This window comes from Oncorhynchus mykiss, chromosome 21 (genome assembly GCF_013265735.2).
Source record: "Oncorhynchus mykiss isolate Arlee chromosome 21, USDA_OmykA_1.1, whole genome shotgun sequence".
Classification (NCBI taxonomy): domain Eukaryota; kingdom Metazoa; phylum Chordata; class Actinopteri; order Salmoniformes; family Salmonidae; genus Oncorhynchus; species Oncorhynchus mykiss.
The window spans coordinates 45,963,434-45,981,338 of record NC_048585.1 but is presented as its reverse complement, the minus strand read 5'-3'; the positions used below and the strand labels follow the sequence as shown (position 1 = coordinate 45,981,338).

At 41.1% G+C, this 17,905-nt stretch overlaps 1 protein-coding gene across 2 annotated transcripts; it reads left to right on the top strand.

Moving 5' to 3' along the window:
- The first annotated feature begins 23 nt into the window (after positions 1 to 23).
- On the top strand, positions 24 to 14,588 carry LOC110500589 (interleukin-13 receptor subunit alpha-2). 2 transcript variants are annotated; one of them, XM_021578007.2, is made up of 8 exons: positions 24 to 309; positions 5,466 to 5,596; positions 5,969 to 6,122; positions 6,569 to 6,668; positions 6,842 to 7,017; positions 7,643 to 7,776; positions 11,248 to 11,386; positions 13,552 to 14,588. In XM_021578007.2, the coding sequence occupies exons 2-8, from the start codon at positions 5,573 to 5,575 to the stop codon at positions 13,593 to 13,595; spliced, it is 771 nt and encodes a 256-aa protein (XP_021433682.2). In that variant the 5' UTR covers positions 24 to 309; positions 5,466 to 5,572; the 3' UTR covers positions 13,596 to 14,588. The 2 variants fall into 2 exon arrangements, with proteins under 2 accessions (XP_021433682.2, XP_021433681.2); XM_021578006.2 differs by lacking the exon at positions 24 to 309 and adding an exon at positions 4,189 to 5,095.
- The last annotated feature ends 3,317 nt before the right edge of the window (positions 14,589 to 17,905 follow it).

Here is a 17,905-nt window from a genome sequence, read left to right as displayed (position 1 = left end):
GAAGAAGTTTTATTTTCTTGACTCTTCCCACTTTGAAATAAGGAAACCAGACTTTCTCGTGCTGCCGAAGTCCGGGGTGTATTCATTAGTCAGAATTTCCGACTAAAAACGTGAGTTTCTAACGTTTTGCAACAGAAACCGTTAGAAACTCACATTTTTCGTTTGGAGTTATTGGGCAAATTCAAGTAGTTCCCTCCCAATGCACGACCTGTGCGTTGGCATCGCCCTGGGTGTTCATCGACTTCAAGGGCATCCTGCTGTATGGCAACCCTGCCCAGAAAGAGAAGTACCTGCCCAAACTAGGCACAGGTAAGAACCAGACAATTTATTTATTTTTATTTCACCTTTATTTAACCAGGTAGGCAAGTTGAGAACGAGTTCTCATTTACAATTGCGACCTGGCCAAGATAAAGCAAAGCAGTTCGACACATACAACAACACAGAGTTACACATGGAGTAAAATAAACATAAAGTAGAAAAGTAAGTCATTGTAATACAATGTGAGCAAGTGAGGTGAGATAAGGGAGGTAAAGGCAATGGTGGCGAAGTAAATACAATATAGCAAGTAAAATACTGGAATAGTAGATTTGCAGTGGAAGAATGTGCAGAGTAGAAATACAAAATAATGGGGTGCAAAGGAGCAAAATAAATAAATACTGTAGGGGAAGAGGTAGTTGTTTGGGCTAAATTATAGATGGGCTATGTGCAGTAATCTGTGAGCTACTCTGACAGCTGGTGCTTAAAGCTAGTGAGGGAGATAAGTGTTTCCAGTTTCAGAGATTGTAGTTCGTTCCAGTCATTGGCAGCAGAGAACTGGAAGGAGAGGCGGCAAAATGAAGAATTGGTTTTGACCAGAGATATACCTGCTGGAGCGCGTGCTACAGGTGGGTGCTGCTATGGTGACCAACGAGCTGAGATAAGGGGGGGACTTTACCTAGCAGGGTCTTGTAGATGACCTGGAGCCAGTGGGTTTGGTGACCAGTATGAAGCGAGGGCCAGCCAACGAGAGCGTACAGGTCGCAGTAGTGGGTAGTATATGGGGCTTTGGTGACAAAACAGATGGCACTATGATAGACTGCATCCAATTTATTGAGTAGGGTATTGGAGGCTATTTTGTAAATGACATCGAAGTTGAGGATTGGCAGGATGGTCAGTTTTACGAGGGTATGTTTGGCAGCATGAGTGAAGGATACTTTGTTGCAAAATCGGAAGCCAATTCTAGATTTAACTTTGGATTGGAGATGTTTGATGTGAGTCTGGAAGGAGAGTTTACAGTCTAACCAGACACCTAGGTATTTGTAGTTGTCCACATATTCTAAGTCAGAACTGTCCAGTGTAGTGATGCTGGATGGGCGTGCAGGTGCAGGCAGCGATCGGTTGAAGAGCATGCATTTAGTTTTACTTGTATTTAAGAGCAATTGGAGGCCACGGAAGGAGAGTTGTATGGCATTGAAGCTCGTCTGGAGGGTTGTTAACGCAGTGTCCAAAGAGTGGCCAGAAGTATACAGAATGGTGTCATCTGCGTAGAGGTGGAGCAGAGACTCACCAGCAGCAAGAGCAACATCATTAATGTATACAGAGAAGAGGGTCGGCCCAAGAACTTAACCCTGTGGCACCCCCATAGAGACTGCCAGAGGCCCGGACAACAGGCCCTCCGATTTGACACACTGAACTCTATCAGAGAAGTAGTTGGTGAACCAGGCGAGGCAGTCATTTGAGAAACCAAGGCTGTTGAGTCTGCCGATAAGTTCCTAACTTCCCTGAAAAGTTGCATATCGCGGGGGCTATTCGACGCTAATGCAGTACGCCACAGGATGTTTTTGTGCTGGTCAAGGGCAGTCAGGTCTGGAGTGAACCATATCTGTTCCTGGTTCTACATTTTTTGAATGGGACATGCTTATTTAAGATGGTGAGGAAAGCACTTTTAAAGAATAACCAGGTATCCTTTACTGCCGGAATGAGGTCAATATCTTTCCAGGATACCCGGGCCAGGTCGATTTAGAAAGGCCTACTCGCTGAAGTGTTTTAGGGAGTGTTTGACTGGTCGTTTGACTGCGGACCCATTACGGACGTAGGCATTGAGACCGTGATCGCTGAGATCCTGGTTGAAGACAGCAGAGGTGTATTTAGAGGACAGGTTGGTCAGGATGATATCTATGAGGGTGCCTGAGTTTACAGATTTGAAGTTGTACCTGGAGGGTTCCATGATAATTTGGGTGAGGTTGAGGGCATCTATCTTAGATTGTAGGACGGACGGGGTATTAAGCATATCCCAGTTTAGGTCACCTAACAGTACAAACTCTGAAGATAAATGGGGGGGATTAATTCACATATGGTGTCCAGGGCTGGGGGGGGTCTGTAAACAAGCTGCAAACAGTGAGAGACTTACTTCTGGAAAAGTATTAGCTCGAACTGTTTGGGCATAGACCTGGATAGCATGACAGAACTCTGCAGAACTCAACTCCAACCCATTTGGCTTGGGGGAAAATGTATACACATACATAGAGGCATTTTTCAACTATGATTTTACCACTCAGAATCCAGAATGGATATGACAATGTGGCAGCACAGGATGTAATACACCCTTACAACAATCTACTTTTTGATCTTCTTGACTTCTTATCTGGTAAACTGTTACTGTGTGTCAAGAAAAGAGCCCCAATTAGGGGTTAGTGTACTCCGGTATAAAAGGACTGGTTTAGATGAAAAGCTATTGCCCTCTGCCCCCGTTCATAGGGGCATGAGAGACTCGTCACTGGTAGAATTGAGTTGCCACTTTATTGGCCCAAACACCCACAGACCCACAAGGTTGAGGTTACTCACGGACAGTAATTAGTAAAAAATAAAAAATACATGTTGCATTGTGTCTTCTAACTGTCCAAGAATAGGATCCAAAGTGTTAGGAAATATTTGTTCCCATAAATACAAAGGAGGATGTCTCTCCTCATACCTCTGGCTCTGTGGTGCACAGTCTGACTAAAGTGCCTATCAGGAGAGAATATACATACAGGTCAACGGTGCCAATTGAAAGTCAAGGGGTGTGTCTGCCTTTTGGATTACTCTCTCTTTACAGAGAACCCCTGTGGATCAAGTCAAGAGCTACCCTTCCCCTTTCAGTCTGGTCTGCGCATGTCTGAAAGTGACACAGCCAGCAGCCAAGAGTTTTTCACAGTATGTCCCAAAAAATATTACACTCATGAATGTAGGTAAAATGCTATTATGTATTAGATCCAGTACAATGGAATAACTAAGACCTGAATTTGAATGCAGCGTGTTCTGATTCCTTCTTCTCTTTCTGTCCAGCAGGGTCAACCAAAAACACTTGGTCTGATGGTTATTGGTATTGGTATTGATCCCTTAAATGGTTTTGCTATTAAATGACCCATATCACAACCCTCATACCTCTTCACAAACATGTACCTAAATCCATTTTGGGAAAAGGATTTTACTCACAAGACGTAGGAATTTATTTTTCCAGTTAGAAATAGTAGGCCATGCATCAAATAACTATTTTCATCAGAAAAACGACCCTCAAATGCACTGTTGCATTTTGTAAGTTGTCTGCAGGTGGCTTGTTGTGAATGCACTCAAATCAAGTCATTATCAGCTTATGGAAACTGTGTTCTAATACTCAACGTAGAAGGATTTGTCTTAATATACAGTATATGAAAGTGATGCTATGAAAATAATTATTTCACCTTATCAAGCTCACTCTAACAAATCACTGCCTATTACTGTGAATAAAAAGAGCATATGAAACATTGTTTTTCATGAGGCCTACCTGTGCCCCTTACTTTAAGCACCTCTGTTCGAACACCTCTCCTATCCTTGATCCATTCCACATACAGCCATTCGCGGATCTTTTCAGTGTCCATGTGAAAGATAGTTATTGCGAGGCTGGAACATTTGTTAACTTAAATGTTTAACACCCATGTGAAATGAAGGCCTGCAAAGCTTACAGATTTAAGTCTAATAGCATGATATGAAAGTAGACAAACATCAGAGTGTGCGATATGAAGGTATAGTCAATGGACATTCTGAACCTTGTTTGAAGTCACTAGGTCACATGACCAAGGAGCTATTGAAATTTTACATTTTGAAAAATTTATGTAAAATCTTGTTAGATGAAAATGGACAAACTAAAGGGTGTGCAATATAGAAGGGCAGTCAGTGGACATTCTGGACCTTGTTTGGGTCAAGTAGGTCACATGACCAAGGAGCTATTGAAATTCAAATGTAAAAAGAGTTTGTACTTTGTTCACGCTCCCTAACTAATTCAACTAAGAATAAAAAATGCTGCTCACAATTTCCACATGTTTATTAGCTTTGGAAAGTGAATTAATGTCAATCATGAAAATAGACCTGTGCAACGTCCTGCGCAATTTTTCCAACATAATGACACTTATTTGGAGCCTGTGGCTCAAGTCAATAGCTTTCAAACTACATTTGAAAGCGTGAATATCCGTTGAATATCCAACTTCAAACCTTCTTTACCTTGGTGTCCAAAATACAATAGTCGACTTCAGTTACTGCACTTTTATGGCAGTTTCAAAACTGCAATCTTTTTTTTGTAAGGGCATTAAGGATTCCATCTTTAAAAGTCAGTTAAGAACTTGCCTTCTGCCTGTAAGAAGCCACCTCGCTGTGAAGGGGTTGCTGGAAGGGTTAGCTAGTGTTGTGGCAACCAGCTGGTTTTCCGAAAACAAGATAATGAATTGAGATGAATCTGCCTGAATCCTGCTTTGGCAAGAATCAACATGTCTGGTTGCATGCACACACACACACACACACACTGCCCTGCCCAATTCCCAGCAGTATGTATATTCATCACTTTTCAGGTAGAACAAATTACCAGCAGTACTCCGGAGCTTTTTATAACCTCTGTGATCGAGACCTCAATCACTATCCTGTGACCAATCAGATCTGAGGCAGTGTTGCATTGTTCTCTCAGTTTGGGAGACCACTGCTTGACAATTCTGAGATCCTTACCTTTGGAATTCCGTGCAGGACAACATGATTTTGAAACATTTGAAATGTATCTTGGTTCTACAATACTTTATTCGTTTCGTCGCAACAGAGATTGCAGCTGAAAAAGGTAATGCAATTGTGTGAACTTTACATTACCTTTTTAAGTCCTACTGTATGTGGCAGAAGTTGTTTAATCATTTTCAGTAGGAAAGCCTTTTAAAATGAAAGTACATGTTGGATTCCCGAGCCAAATCTGCATCCATTGTAACATGTTAATTTGAAACGGGCTATGATTATTTGCCTATTATTTTTGATGTAGCCTAACTATAAAGCATATGGGTTATGCTTGTTGTTACTTTGCCCCCGTGAGTCATAATGTTCAGAAATTCTAAGTAGGGCATACTCCAAACAGATTTGTGGATCAATATATATAGCAGTCGGTCATCACATTGCCATACAGAGTAGTTTACACTGCTCATCTCTTGTCACCTCTTCAGCTCTCCCTGAGCCGCTCAACCTGTCATTGACGTGGGAGTCTGAATTCCGTATAAAGCTGTCGTGGAACGCACCAAATAATTTAAATGCATCATGCAAGGTGAACTACATGATCACTACAACGATCGGAGAGGTGAGTCGACTGTTTCACTCGGGCCCACGAAAGGGACATTTATTTTAATACAAATATTAATTTGGAATTTATTTAATTACAGACTGGTTTGCACGCATAGACTGAATGGGGACACATATTCATGCATATTATAGAAAACAATCAAATGCAAAATATGAATCACAATTACATTTATATCAAAAGCCAAGTAAAATATTTATTCACCAATTTCAAAACCTTTCTTTTATAGCTACTTTATAAATTATAACATCTTAAAGTATGAGAAACATCTGATATGAAGTGATGTTAACCTGTAGGCCATTTTAATATACACCATATTAATCTTAGATATAACACTGAATTTGAAATTACAGATAACATTTTTCTTTGCAGAGGAGACCCAAAGTAGAGACAACTTTGAAGTTGTATAAAGAGTATAGACTCTCTACGGAAGATGCAGTGAATTACACAGTGCAAACAAACCCCAAACACTGTACAGGTAGAACCATAAGCAAACCTGTCAGCAAATCCATCACTAAACCCACAGGTAGGTAACAATCACTGGGGCAAATCCTAACTTTGAATTTTCACTTAGTCTCCCTCTGAAATCATTGCATGACTAAGTGAAAAGTTGGCTTAAGTGGAAGGAGTTTTCCCTTTATGAATTGGGACAGGTGAACCCCTCTGAACTATATCCAATGTGTCTACTGTAATATGAACAATGTGCTGCGATTAATATTGTTTTACATGTTTGAAATTCCCTTGCATTTAATTCTAGTTTACGGTAGGTACTGTACATCCAATAAAATATTGAACACAGGGTTGAGCAAACAGCCACACAGCTTAAGGCTATGCTGGATGGAAAACCTTAATAGGTCAACATTTCAATCTCCATCTCTCTCTTTGTCAGATCCTATTTTTGTAGTCTGCCATGAGTCTGTTCTCTCTCTCTCTCAAATATATATAATATATATATTTATTTATTTATAACAGAGTTGGTGAAGAACTTCCAGTGTTCCCTCTACTCCTCTAAGGCCATGAACTGCAGCTGGCTTCCAGTCAATCAGGCCTCAGACCTCCAGCTCTACTATGGGTGAGAACTATTCTACTTCCTGTCAAAATCCCCTAATACATCCCTACCCAATTCAACGGATAACAACTGAACTGGTAAAATAACTCCTGGAACACTGAATATTTGTCAGTTGAGCTGTGTCGGTTTAGCTGAGCAGTGACAGATTGTCATCCCTCTCATCCCTTATGTTTCAGATACCTTGGTCCCTCCCACATAGCAGCATGCAGTGAGTACCAGTACAGAGATGGTCAGAGGACAGGATGTCACCTGAGAGGATCCTTCCTTCAATATGACGTCTACTTCAAGGTCAATGGGACTCTCGATGGCTTATCTGTACAGAATAACTTCCTGGTGCTTCCTAGATATCATGGTAAGAATAACTCCATACCACATTTTTTTAACAGTTAAAAACAAATGTTTACGATATCCTCATGGTATGATCTGAAAAACATTCAAACACATTTGCCTCAGGAAGTGAAGTCAGTAAAAATGTTGTTGTCACGCCCTGACCGTAGAGATCCTTTTATTCTCTATGTTTGTTTGGTCAGGGTGTGACTCGGGTGGGAAAGTCTATGCTTTCTGGTTCTTTGTTTTTGGCAGGGTATGATTCTCAATCAGGGACATCTGTCTATAGTTGTCTCTGATTGGGAATCATACTTAGGCAGCCTTTTTTCCTTTTCTCATTTGGGGGTTGTTGTCTTCGTTTAATTCATGTATAGCCTTACGGAGCTTCAAGTTCGTTTTTGTTGTTTATTGTTTTGTTGGCGACGTTTAAAAAATAAAGAAAAATGTAGGCTCACCACGCTGCACCTTGGTCCGGTCATTTTCAAGATGACGTTCGTGACAGTCGTCAATATAAAAAAGCTTTATCTTTATGAAAGTAGACCAACCAGTGAGTAATTATATGATACGACTATTCTCTCAAGTATGCAATACTGTTTATTAATAATACTCTCATTTATCTAATGTTATACTATCTGTCTGATTCCCTTCAGTCAAGCCCCCGGCCCCTAAGGTGAAGATCACAGAGGAAGGTAGGAATCTCATCCTGAGCTGGGACCCTCCGGACATAGGCGCTGTCCACTGCTGGAATTTCATCTTAAAATACAACAAGTGTCAAGAGTCTCTGGTAAGCCCTGGATGTGTGGATATTTTTATTTATTTATGTCACCCTTTATATATCCATGAAAACAATCTACACACAATAACTCATAATGACAAAGAGAAAGAAGATTTAGACATTTTTGCAAATTAACAAAAATAAAAACAGATACCTTATTTACATAAGTATTCAGCCCCTTTGCTATGAGACTCAAAATTAAGATACGGTGCGTCCTGTTTCCATTGATCATCCTTGAGATGTTTCTACAACCTGATTGGACTCCAACTGTTGTAAATTCAATTAATTGGACATGATTTGGAAATGCACACACCTGTCTATATAAGGTCCCACAGTTTAGAGCAAAAACAACAACCCTAAGCACACAGCCAACACAATGCAGGAGTGGAATTGAGACAAGTCTCTGGATGCCCTTGAGTGGCCCAGCCAGAGCCCAGACTTGAACCCGATCTAACATTTCTGGATAAACCTGAAAATAGCTGTGCAGCAATGCTCCCCATCCAACCTGACAGAGCTTGAGAGGATCTGCAGAGATGAATATGAGAAACTCCCCAAATACAGGTGTGCCAAGCTTCTAGCGTCATACCCAAGAAGACTAAAGGACATCGTCCCCACAGTGACCGTACGTACATATCCCAACCAGAAGCCATGGATTACAGGCAACATCCGCATCGAGCTAAAGCCTAGAGCTAACACTTTCAAGGAGCAGGACACTATTCCGGATGTTTATCAGAAATCTCGCTATTCCTTCAGACGAACCATCAAACAAGCAAAGTGTCAATACAGGATTAAGATTGAATCCTACTACACTGGCTCTGATGCTCATCGGATATGGCAGGGCTTGAAAACTATTACGGATTACAAAGGGAAACCCAGCCGTGAGCTGCCCAGTGACACGAGCATACCAGACGAGCTAAATGCCTTTTCTAGTAGAAAGATGAGGAAGGGAAGCGCTACTAAGGTACACAATAGTACATTTTGGTAGCTAGAAGGTGCTCTTTGGTAAAAGGGGTAAATTGGTAATCAAAAAGAGAGGAGGACCAAGGCACTCTTCATATAAACTTTGTTTCTATTAAACATGCCATACGAATAAAGGCATTTTAATTAATTATATGAAGAGTGCCTTGGTCCTCCTTTCTTTTTAAATGCCTTTTGCCTTCGAGGCAAGCAACACTGAAGCATGCATGAGACCACCAGCTGTTCTGAACGACTGTGGAATAACTCGGTAACCGATGTGAGCAAGACCTTTAAACAGGTTAACATTCACAAAGCCGTGGGGCCAGACGGATTACCAGGACGTGTACTCAAAGCATGTGCAGACCAACTGGCAAGTGTCTTCACTGACATTTTCAAACTCTCCCTGGCCGAGTCTGTAATACCTACATGTTTCAAGCAGACCACCATAGTCCCTGTGCCCAAGGAAGCGAAGGTAACCTGCCTAAATGATTACCACCTCGTAGCACTCACGTCGGTACCCATGAAGTGCTTTGAAAGGCTGATCATGGTTCACATCAACAGCATCCTCCCAGATATCCTAGACCCACTCCAATTCGCATACCACCCCAACAGATCCGCAGATGATGCAATCTCAATCACACTCCACACTGCCCTTTCCCACCTGTACAAAAGGAACACTTCTGTGAGTGCTGTTCATTGACTACAGCTCAGCGTTTAACACCATAGTGCCCATAAAGCTCATCGCTAAGCTAAGGACCCCGGGACTAAACACCTCCCTCTGCAACTGAATCCTGGACTTCCTGACGGGACGCCCCCAGGTGTTAAGGGTAGGCAACAACACGTCTGCTACGCTGATCCTCAACACTGGGGCTCCTCAGGTGTGTGTGGTTAGTCCCATCCTGTACTCCCTGTTCACCCACGACTGTGTGGCCAAACACGACTCCAACACCATCATTAAGTTTGCTGACGACACAACAGTGGTAGGCCTGATCACCAACAATGATGAGACAGTCTGTAGGTAGGTCAGAGACCTTGTAGTGTGGTGCCAGGACAACCTCTCCCTCAATGTGAGCAAGACAAAGGAGTTGATCGTGGACTACAGGAAAAGGCAGACCGAACAGGCCCCCATTAACATCGACGGGGCTGTAGTGGAGTGGGTCAAGAGTTTCAAGTTCCTTGGTGTCCACATCACGAACAAACTATCAAGGTCCAAACACACCAAGACCAAGTGAAGAGGGCACGACAACACCTTTTTTTCCCTCAGGAGACTGAAAAGATTTAGCATGGGTCCCCAGATCCTCAAAAAGTTCTACAGCTGCACCAATCTGGTTGCATCACCACCTGGTATGGTAACTCCTCGGCATCTGACCATAAGGCACTAAAGAGGGTAGTGCGTGCGGCCCAGTACATCACTGGGGCCAAGCTTCCTGCCACCAAAGTCATAGACTGTTTTCTCTGCTACTGCACGGCAAGCAATACCGGAGTAACAGGTCTAGGACCAAAAGGCTTCTTAACAGCTTCAAACCATAAGACTGCTGAACAATTAATCAAATGGCCACCGGATTATTTACATTGACACCCCCCATTGTTTTTTTTACACTGCAGCTTCTCACTGTTTATTATCTATGAACTTCACGCATACCTACATGTACAAATGACCTCGACTAACCTGTACCACCGCACATTGACTCGGTACCAGTACCCCGTGAATATAGCCTCGTTATTTTATTGTATTACTTTTTATTATGTTTTACTTTAGTTTATTTGGTAAATATTTTCTCAACTCTTTCTTGAACTGCACTGTTGGTTAAGGGCTTGTAAGTAAGCATTTCACTGTTGTATTCAGGGCATGTGACAAAGTTTGATTTTGATTTGAGGTCCTTCAACAAAGTACTGAGTAAAGGGTCTAAATACTTATGTGAATGTAATATTGAAGTTTTTTTTTTATATGAATTAGCAAACATTTCTAAAAACCTATTTTTTTTCTTTGTCATTATAGGGTATTGTGTGTAGATTGATGAGGGGAAATAAAACAATTTAATCAATTTTAGAATAAGGCTGTAAAGTAACAAAATGTGGAAAAAGTCCAGGGGTCTGAATACTTTCCAAAGGCACTGCACGCCACTCAGCCGTGCCATTGTTATACAGGTTAGTCTCACGGAGATAAAAATCTATTTTGCAACAGGGAACTTTTCAGAAACTGTGTTTTGTAATCATACTTAATGATCCATGAACAAATACACAGCTAATGAGGCCTAAGATTAGCTGGCTGCAGACAGAATATGTGTCAGATGAGGGGATGGGCGTTCTGCTATTGTCAACCTGAGACCGGCCACGTATGCGAATTACACCAATAAAAATAGAGCTTTAGTCACTGGACAGTATTTGCATTGTTTTTACAGACCTACTGAATGTGTTAGAATAAAGGGCTTTGGACATCTGCTGTGTGTGTGCGTGCATGGGTGTGTCAGTCAAATAGTACACTTTGAGTTCCACTTATGGTTCGGTGTATGTTTCTTCCAGGGTAAGGAAATACAATTGGAACGTGTACCAGGGAAGGTTTCATATGACCAGAGATGCCAGTACAGAGTCAAGCTTAAAGCAGTCTATACGAAATGGTGTGGGGAGGGAGGCAGCGACTGGAGCGAAGAGGAAATCTATGGTACTTTCTCCTCTTTCTTTCTCTACATGCTCTCCCTCTTTCAGAACACAGACAGTGATGTCCTGTAATTGTGTTACCGATTGTGTTACCATACCACCATGTTCCCGTTATCAAATAGAATAAAACATATATATATATATATATATATACCAGTAGTCTATAGTCTCTATAATAGTATATGTCATCTTAATAGAGTCCCTGCCCATCTTCTAAAATGGCTGGAATGCTACATCTTCAAATAGTATCTTATATAATAACACAGCGCCCCCCAAAGATATACACTGCTCAAAAAAATAAAGGGAACACTTAAACAACACAATGTAACTCCAAGTCAATCACACTTCTGTGAAATCAAACTGTCCACTTAGGAAGCAACACTGATTGACAATACATTTCACATGCTGTTGTGCAAATGGAATAGACAACAGGTTGAAATTATAGGCAATTAGCAAGACACCCCCAATAAAGGAGTGGTTTTGCAGGTGGTGACCACAGACCACTTCTCAGTTCCTATGCTTCCTGGCTGATGTTTTGCTCACTTTTGAATGCTGGCGGTGCTTTCACTCTAGTGGTAGCATGAGACGGAGTCAACAACCCACACAAGTGGCTCAGGTAGTGCAGCTCATCCAGGATGGCACATCAATGCGAGCTGTGGCAAGAAGGTTTGCTGTGTCTGTCAGCGTAGTGTCCAGAGCATGGAGGCGCTACCATGAGACAGGCCAGTACATCAGGAGACGTGGAGGAGGCCGTAGGAGGGCAACAACCCAGCAGCAGGACCGCTACCTCCGCCTTTGTGCAAGGAGGAGCAGGAGGAGCACTGCCAGAGCCCTGCAAAATGACCTCCAGCAGGCCACAAATGTGCATGTCTGCTCAAACGGTCAGAAACAGACTCCATGAGGGTGGTATGAGGGCCCGACGTCCACAGGTGGGGGTTGTGCTTACAGCCCAACACCGTGCAGGACGTTTGGCATTTGCCAGAGAACACCAAGATTGGCAAATTCACCACTGGCGCCCTGTGCTCTTCACAGATGAAAGCAGGTTCACACTGAGCACATGACAGACGTGACAGAGTCTGGAGACGCCATGGAGAACGTTCTGCTGCCTGCAACATCCTCCAGCATGACCGGTTTGGCGGTGGGTCAGTCATGGTGTGGGGTGGCATTTCTTTGGGGGGCAGCACAGCCCTCCATGTGCTCGCCAGAGGTAGCCTGACTGCCATTAGGTACCGAGATGAGATCCTCAGACCCCTTGTGAGACCATATGCTGGTGCGGTTGGCCCTGGGTTCCTCCTAATGCAAGACAATGCTAGACCTCATGTGGCTGGAGTGTGTCAGCAGTTCCTGCAAGAGGAAGGCATTGATGCTATGGACTGGCCTGCCCGTTCCCCAGACCTGAATCCAATTGAGCACATCTGGGACATCATGTCTCGCTCCATCCACCAACGCCACGTTGCACCACAGACTGTCCAGGAGTTGGCGGATGCTTTAGTCCAGGTCTGGGAGGAGATCCCTCAGGAGACCATCCGCCACCTCATCAGGAGCATGCCGAGGTGTTGTAGGGAGGCTACACACACTACTGAGCCTCATTTTGACTTGTTTTAAGGACATTACATCAAAGTTGGATCAGCCTGTAGTGTGGTTTTCCACTTTAATTTTGAGTGCGACTCCAAATCCAGACCTCCATGGGTTGATAAATTTGATTTCCATTGATAATTTTTGTGTGATTTTGTTGTCAGCACATTCAACTATGTAAAGAGAAAAGTATTTAATAAGAATATTTCATTCATTCAGATCTAGGATGTGTTATTTTAGTGTTCCCTTAATTTTTTTGAGCAGTGTAGATTTTTAATACTAACTCACTTGCCTTTTGTGAACTCGCACTTGAGTTTTTCCCCCTCTGCTAGCACTCTGCTAGCACTGACTGCTGATAGCTACTTTATTGAGAAAAAATGTACGTACTTTGACTGAGATATGTGGTTGTCCCACCTACTGTAGCTATCGTAAAATGAATGCACTAACGCCAAGTCACTCTGGATAGGAGTGACCGCTATATGATTCAAATGTAAATGTGTTTAGATTGATTGAGTGGAAAAGAGATATAGGAAATGTGATTTCACTCATTTTGGTGGTGCATTTTGGGCTTATGTTTTATGTGTTCTTTTTCAGGCACAGAAATAAGTTTATCCCCAAGATTCCCCCGAGGACCCTAACTGCACTGCTTAAGAGTGTCCGGAGTGGGAGCTCTGCAATCGATCATAGATCAGCACTCCAACTCTGAAACCACTCATGACTGCAATTTTTCCTCTCTCTATACCTCTCTTTCCTTTCTTCTGTGCTGCTCAAGCAGCTCTGGATTTCTGTGCTTCTCCACCCTAGCTTTTGATGCAGCCTTCTTTCTTTTCTTATCTGCCAAGACGTTTATCTGCCAAGATAACAAGAAGTTTAGATTAATCAGATTGTTCTAGATTATTGCACATCCACTAAAGGGGCATTACACTCAAAAAATGTAAAGTTTGGCACATGTTTGCACATCTCAAAAGTAGTCTTATGTCTCAAAAGTAGACTTAAAAGGGATAAATCACCGAAATTACAAACGTACATTGGATTCCTTACCCTGTAAGCAGTCAATGGACAAGGCAAGACAGCAGTCCATGCTTTGGTTTATAGCACAAAACCACTGCAAGTGGATATCCCCGATTTTTTTTATAAGCATATTTCACATTCCATGTCCAAATCATCCCAGTGCCAAAAATTGATTGTCTAGCTCAATAAAGTTAGTTTAAGATGATTTGGACATGAAATGTGAAATATGCTAATATCACAGATATTCAGTTAAATTGGTTTTGTGCTATCAATGTTAAAAAGATGGAGACCGTGACCAGGTAAACAAAACCCAAGCAAGGATTGCTGTGTTCTCTTGTTAATAGACTGCTTACAGGGTAAGGAAGCAAGCAGAATACTACCCTGTACCCCACTGCTGGCTTGCCCCTGAAACTAAGCAGGGTTGGTCCTGATCGGTCTCTGGAGACCAGATACTGTTGGAAGTGGTGTCGGAGGGCCAGTAGGATGCACTCTTTCCTCTTGTCTAAAAATATATATATATATCCCAATGCCCTGGGGCAGTGATTGGGGACATTGCTTTGTGTAGATTGCTGTCTTTCAGATGGGATGTTAGATGGGTGTCCTGACTCTCTGTGATCACTAAAGATCCCATGGCACTTATCGTAAGAGTAAGGGTGTTAACCCTGGTGTTCTGACTAAATTCCCAATCTGGCGACCTAATCATCCCCAGCTTCCAATTGGCTCATTCATCCCCCCTCCTCTCCCCTGTAATTATTCCCCAGGTCATTGCTATAAATGAGAATGACTTCAGTCAATTTAACTGGTAAAATAAGGGTAAAATAAAATTAACACAAATTACATATTGGTTTATTTAATTATCCATTTAAATCCACATCCCAGGCCATTTATTGTGTGTATAGACACCTATATGCAAAAACCCCAAAAATGAATGATACAGATAAGCACCAAACAAGACCTGGAAATTATATGGTGTTGATCTTTTCCTGTTGGTGTTGAGACATACATCTGGCTTGGGGTTTGTATTCATCTTGTAAAAAGGAGAAAATAAAAAAATATATAATTATAAAAATGTCTGGGTTTATGTGTGTGTCTCTCAGTCCGCATTGTTCCTTGAGGGTTTGTTTTATCTGTTTTTAAAACGGATTTTGATTGCCTAACTTACCTGAGGTGGAAGATAATTCCATGTAGTCATTTCTCTATACAGTGCTGTGCGTCTCCCTGCCTCTGTTCTGGACTTGGGGACTGTGACGAGACCCCCTAGTTACATGTATTGTGGGGTAGGTATAGGTTTTTAGCGATGTGTTAACTGGCCAAACAGACAATTTGGTACTTTCAGCACATCTTACAAAGACCATCAGGGATGCAGTCAATATCTCCTTCATTCTGAACCAGGAGAGACTGACTTGCATGTTATTGACATTTGAGGGCCAGACGTGCTGCTCTGTTCTGGGCCAGCTGCAGCTTTTCTAGGTCCTTTTTTGTCGCACCTAACCATACAACTGGGCAATAGTCAAGATGTGACAAAACCAGAGCTTATCAGGACTTGTTTGGTTGCATGTGATGTTAAAAAAAAGCAGATAATCTCTTTATCACAGACAAACCTCTCCCATCTTTACAACAATATAATCAATATACTTGGACCATGACAGATTACAATCTAATAGAACACCAATAAGTTTAGTGGTCAGTGGAAAAGATAAACACCACAAGTCTGGAAATTATTTTTAATTCATTTTGAATGGTTTGCATTGTTATAGCTGAGCCGGGTTTTCAAAACATATGGTCTAGGATGGGGACATCTGTTGACCGAACACCACTTTTGGTGTTCTAAAAACAACAGATAAACTTTGGATTTTTAATTGTAATGTGCCTTTGAAAAATTATAAAAATTGTTACTTTGTTTTTTAGCAGTGGTGGGACGCGAAAGGGTCATGCAGGGATTGTGATTGTTCAGATTTTTTTCCCTTCAGGTTTATGCTCTCAAAATAACACTTCTAATAAAATAACAACAAAATTGGATGTGCTAACAATGCTTAAACCCCATCAGGAGACCATTTTTTTTAGGTCTGGGAAAAACCTGAAAAAAGTAAATAATTGCATTGCAGTTGCCCTTTTTAATTCAAGTGTGCATGCACCTTGAACTGTTGTTTGGTTAGCAGTGTATCTGTTGCGCACATAGTATGATGGAGTTACATTGTACATGCATCAGAAACAGTTTCTGTCATTACCGTAACTGAACTTTGAATTACTGTCACAGACAACCATATGGCATGGTATTGATAAATGAGCATTACGGTAATGAGAAGGCCAATAGAAAATTTAGCTAACCAAGCCGTTATGACTCAGCTAGAAAACTTACATCATCAATTCATGCTCTTTCTAATCTATTATACTGTAAATAGTTTCACTATTCTCAAACATAAATATTACACAGTTATGGTAATCTAAAATGGGTAAATGGTGTGTAAGAGGACAATTATCAAATTAAAACATAATAAAAGAGAAAAGACTCGCTTACCTTGTAGCCATCTTTGATCTTCTCTTAGTAATGTATTATGGGTAATAAAAAAAAAATACAAAATTATTTTTTACAGGAACTGTACTTTTTACAGGAACTGTAAAAAAAAAACACGACGATAATGAGAAACAAGTGCTTGGACACACGTTTTTCTGTCTGAAATAAGACTTATGTGAATACCCAGAAATGATAACTGTCTTTGAATATGTAACACATTACACTTTATAAATGAAATGCATGTAAAGTCCTGCAAAATTGACCTGGACGTGTTACGGTAATGAGACTGAGTAAACACAAAAATAATATTGGAGCCCAAAACAAGTTAGAGACAAAAACTAAGCATATATAGCTGAATTCACCACAGACATGGTTTCATGAGAATCACCCACATAAGTAATAAATAATCAACCAGTACAGACATCAATTGCCATACTCGCAGATATCAATTGCCATAGTCAACTCCATCCTCTTTTTCCTGCCAAGATAGGATTTACCCTCCATCCTCCTCTTCCAAACCTCTCCTTTCCAGTTTGAAGGGTATTTTCCTGCACTGGACTGACTGGTTCATCTAACTAACATTAGCTAACTACATGGTTGACACTGCAGCTAGCTAATTTAGCGAGTTTATTTAGTAGAAATCTAATGTGAAAGCTATTTAAACTATTGCAACATCTGATTTATCTGTTCACTCTTTATGCCAATGACAAGTTAGCCAAGAAGCAGAGATAAAATGGGGAGCTATAAACAGGAGATTAATCATTATCTGTCAGATTCTGGATTAGCCTAAAATAGCGGGTTAGCTACTTAGCCATTTGATTAGCACTCGCCCTCAAAACACAATTTCAGCAGCTGAATTAAATCAGAGAAATACTTACTTCTGATTACGTCTCGCTTAGAACCCACAAACAAAAATAAACCCACAAACAAAAATATCATCAGGAGTGAAGATATGCGTTTGACGGACAATTTCGCCAGCCAATAGAGCCAATGAAAAGCTATTTTGAACACATTTTATTGGTCCAGGGGTTGTGAAATGTTCATACAGATGTAAAGGGGAACCAATAGTATTGATTCATGTATTACATTTTTTTTTTGTTACAAGAGCTGTGTTTTAATACTCATACTTAAAAAATATCTAATCAGTACAGGAAGTACATGTGGGAACACAAGTATATAGAAATAATATACAAAGGACAATTGGGCTAGGGGGTACAATATCACATTACACAAGGACCTTAAGGGACATACATACACTTAACTATAACAGCTTTTTTGTTACTAGAGTATTTCATTGTCTTAAAATATAGTTCAATTTGTTTTTGTAAGGTAAGAAAATGTGGTGTTTGTTTGTAAATTTACATTTGTGAATATGACATTTGTCCAAAAGAATAATGAAATGAATTACATAAAATTGTTTCA

What these genes read in the sequence shown, in the direction of transcription:
- LOC110500589 (XM_021578006.2), top strand. Translation starts at nt 5,014, where the DNA reads ATGATTTTGAAACATTTGAAATGTATCTTGGTTCTACAATACTTTATT. An exon ending in ATCCATCACTAAACCCACAG is followed by an intron (nt 6,123 to 6,568) that starts GTAGGTAACAAT and finishes TATTTATAACAG; the next exon opens with AGTTGGTGAAGAACTTCCAG. An exon ending in GAGCGAAGAGGAAATCTATG is followed by an intron (nt 11,387 to 13,551) that starts GTACTTTCTCCT and finishes GTTCTTTTTCAG; the next exon opens with GCACAGAAATAAGTTTATCC.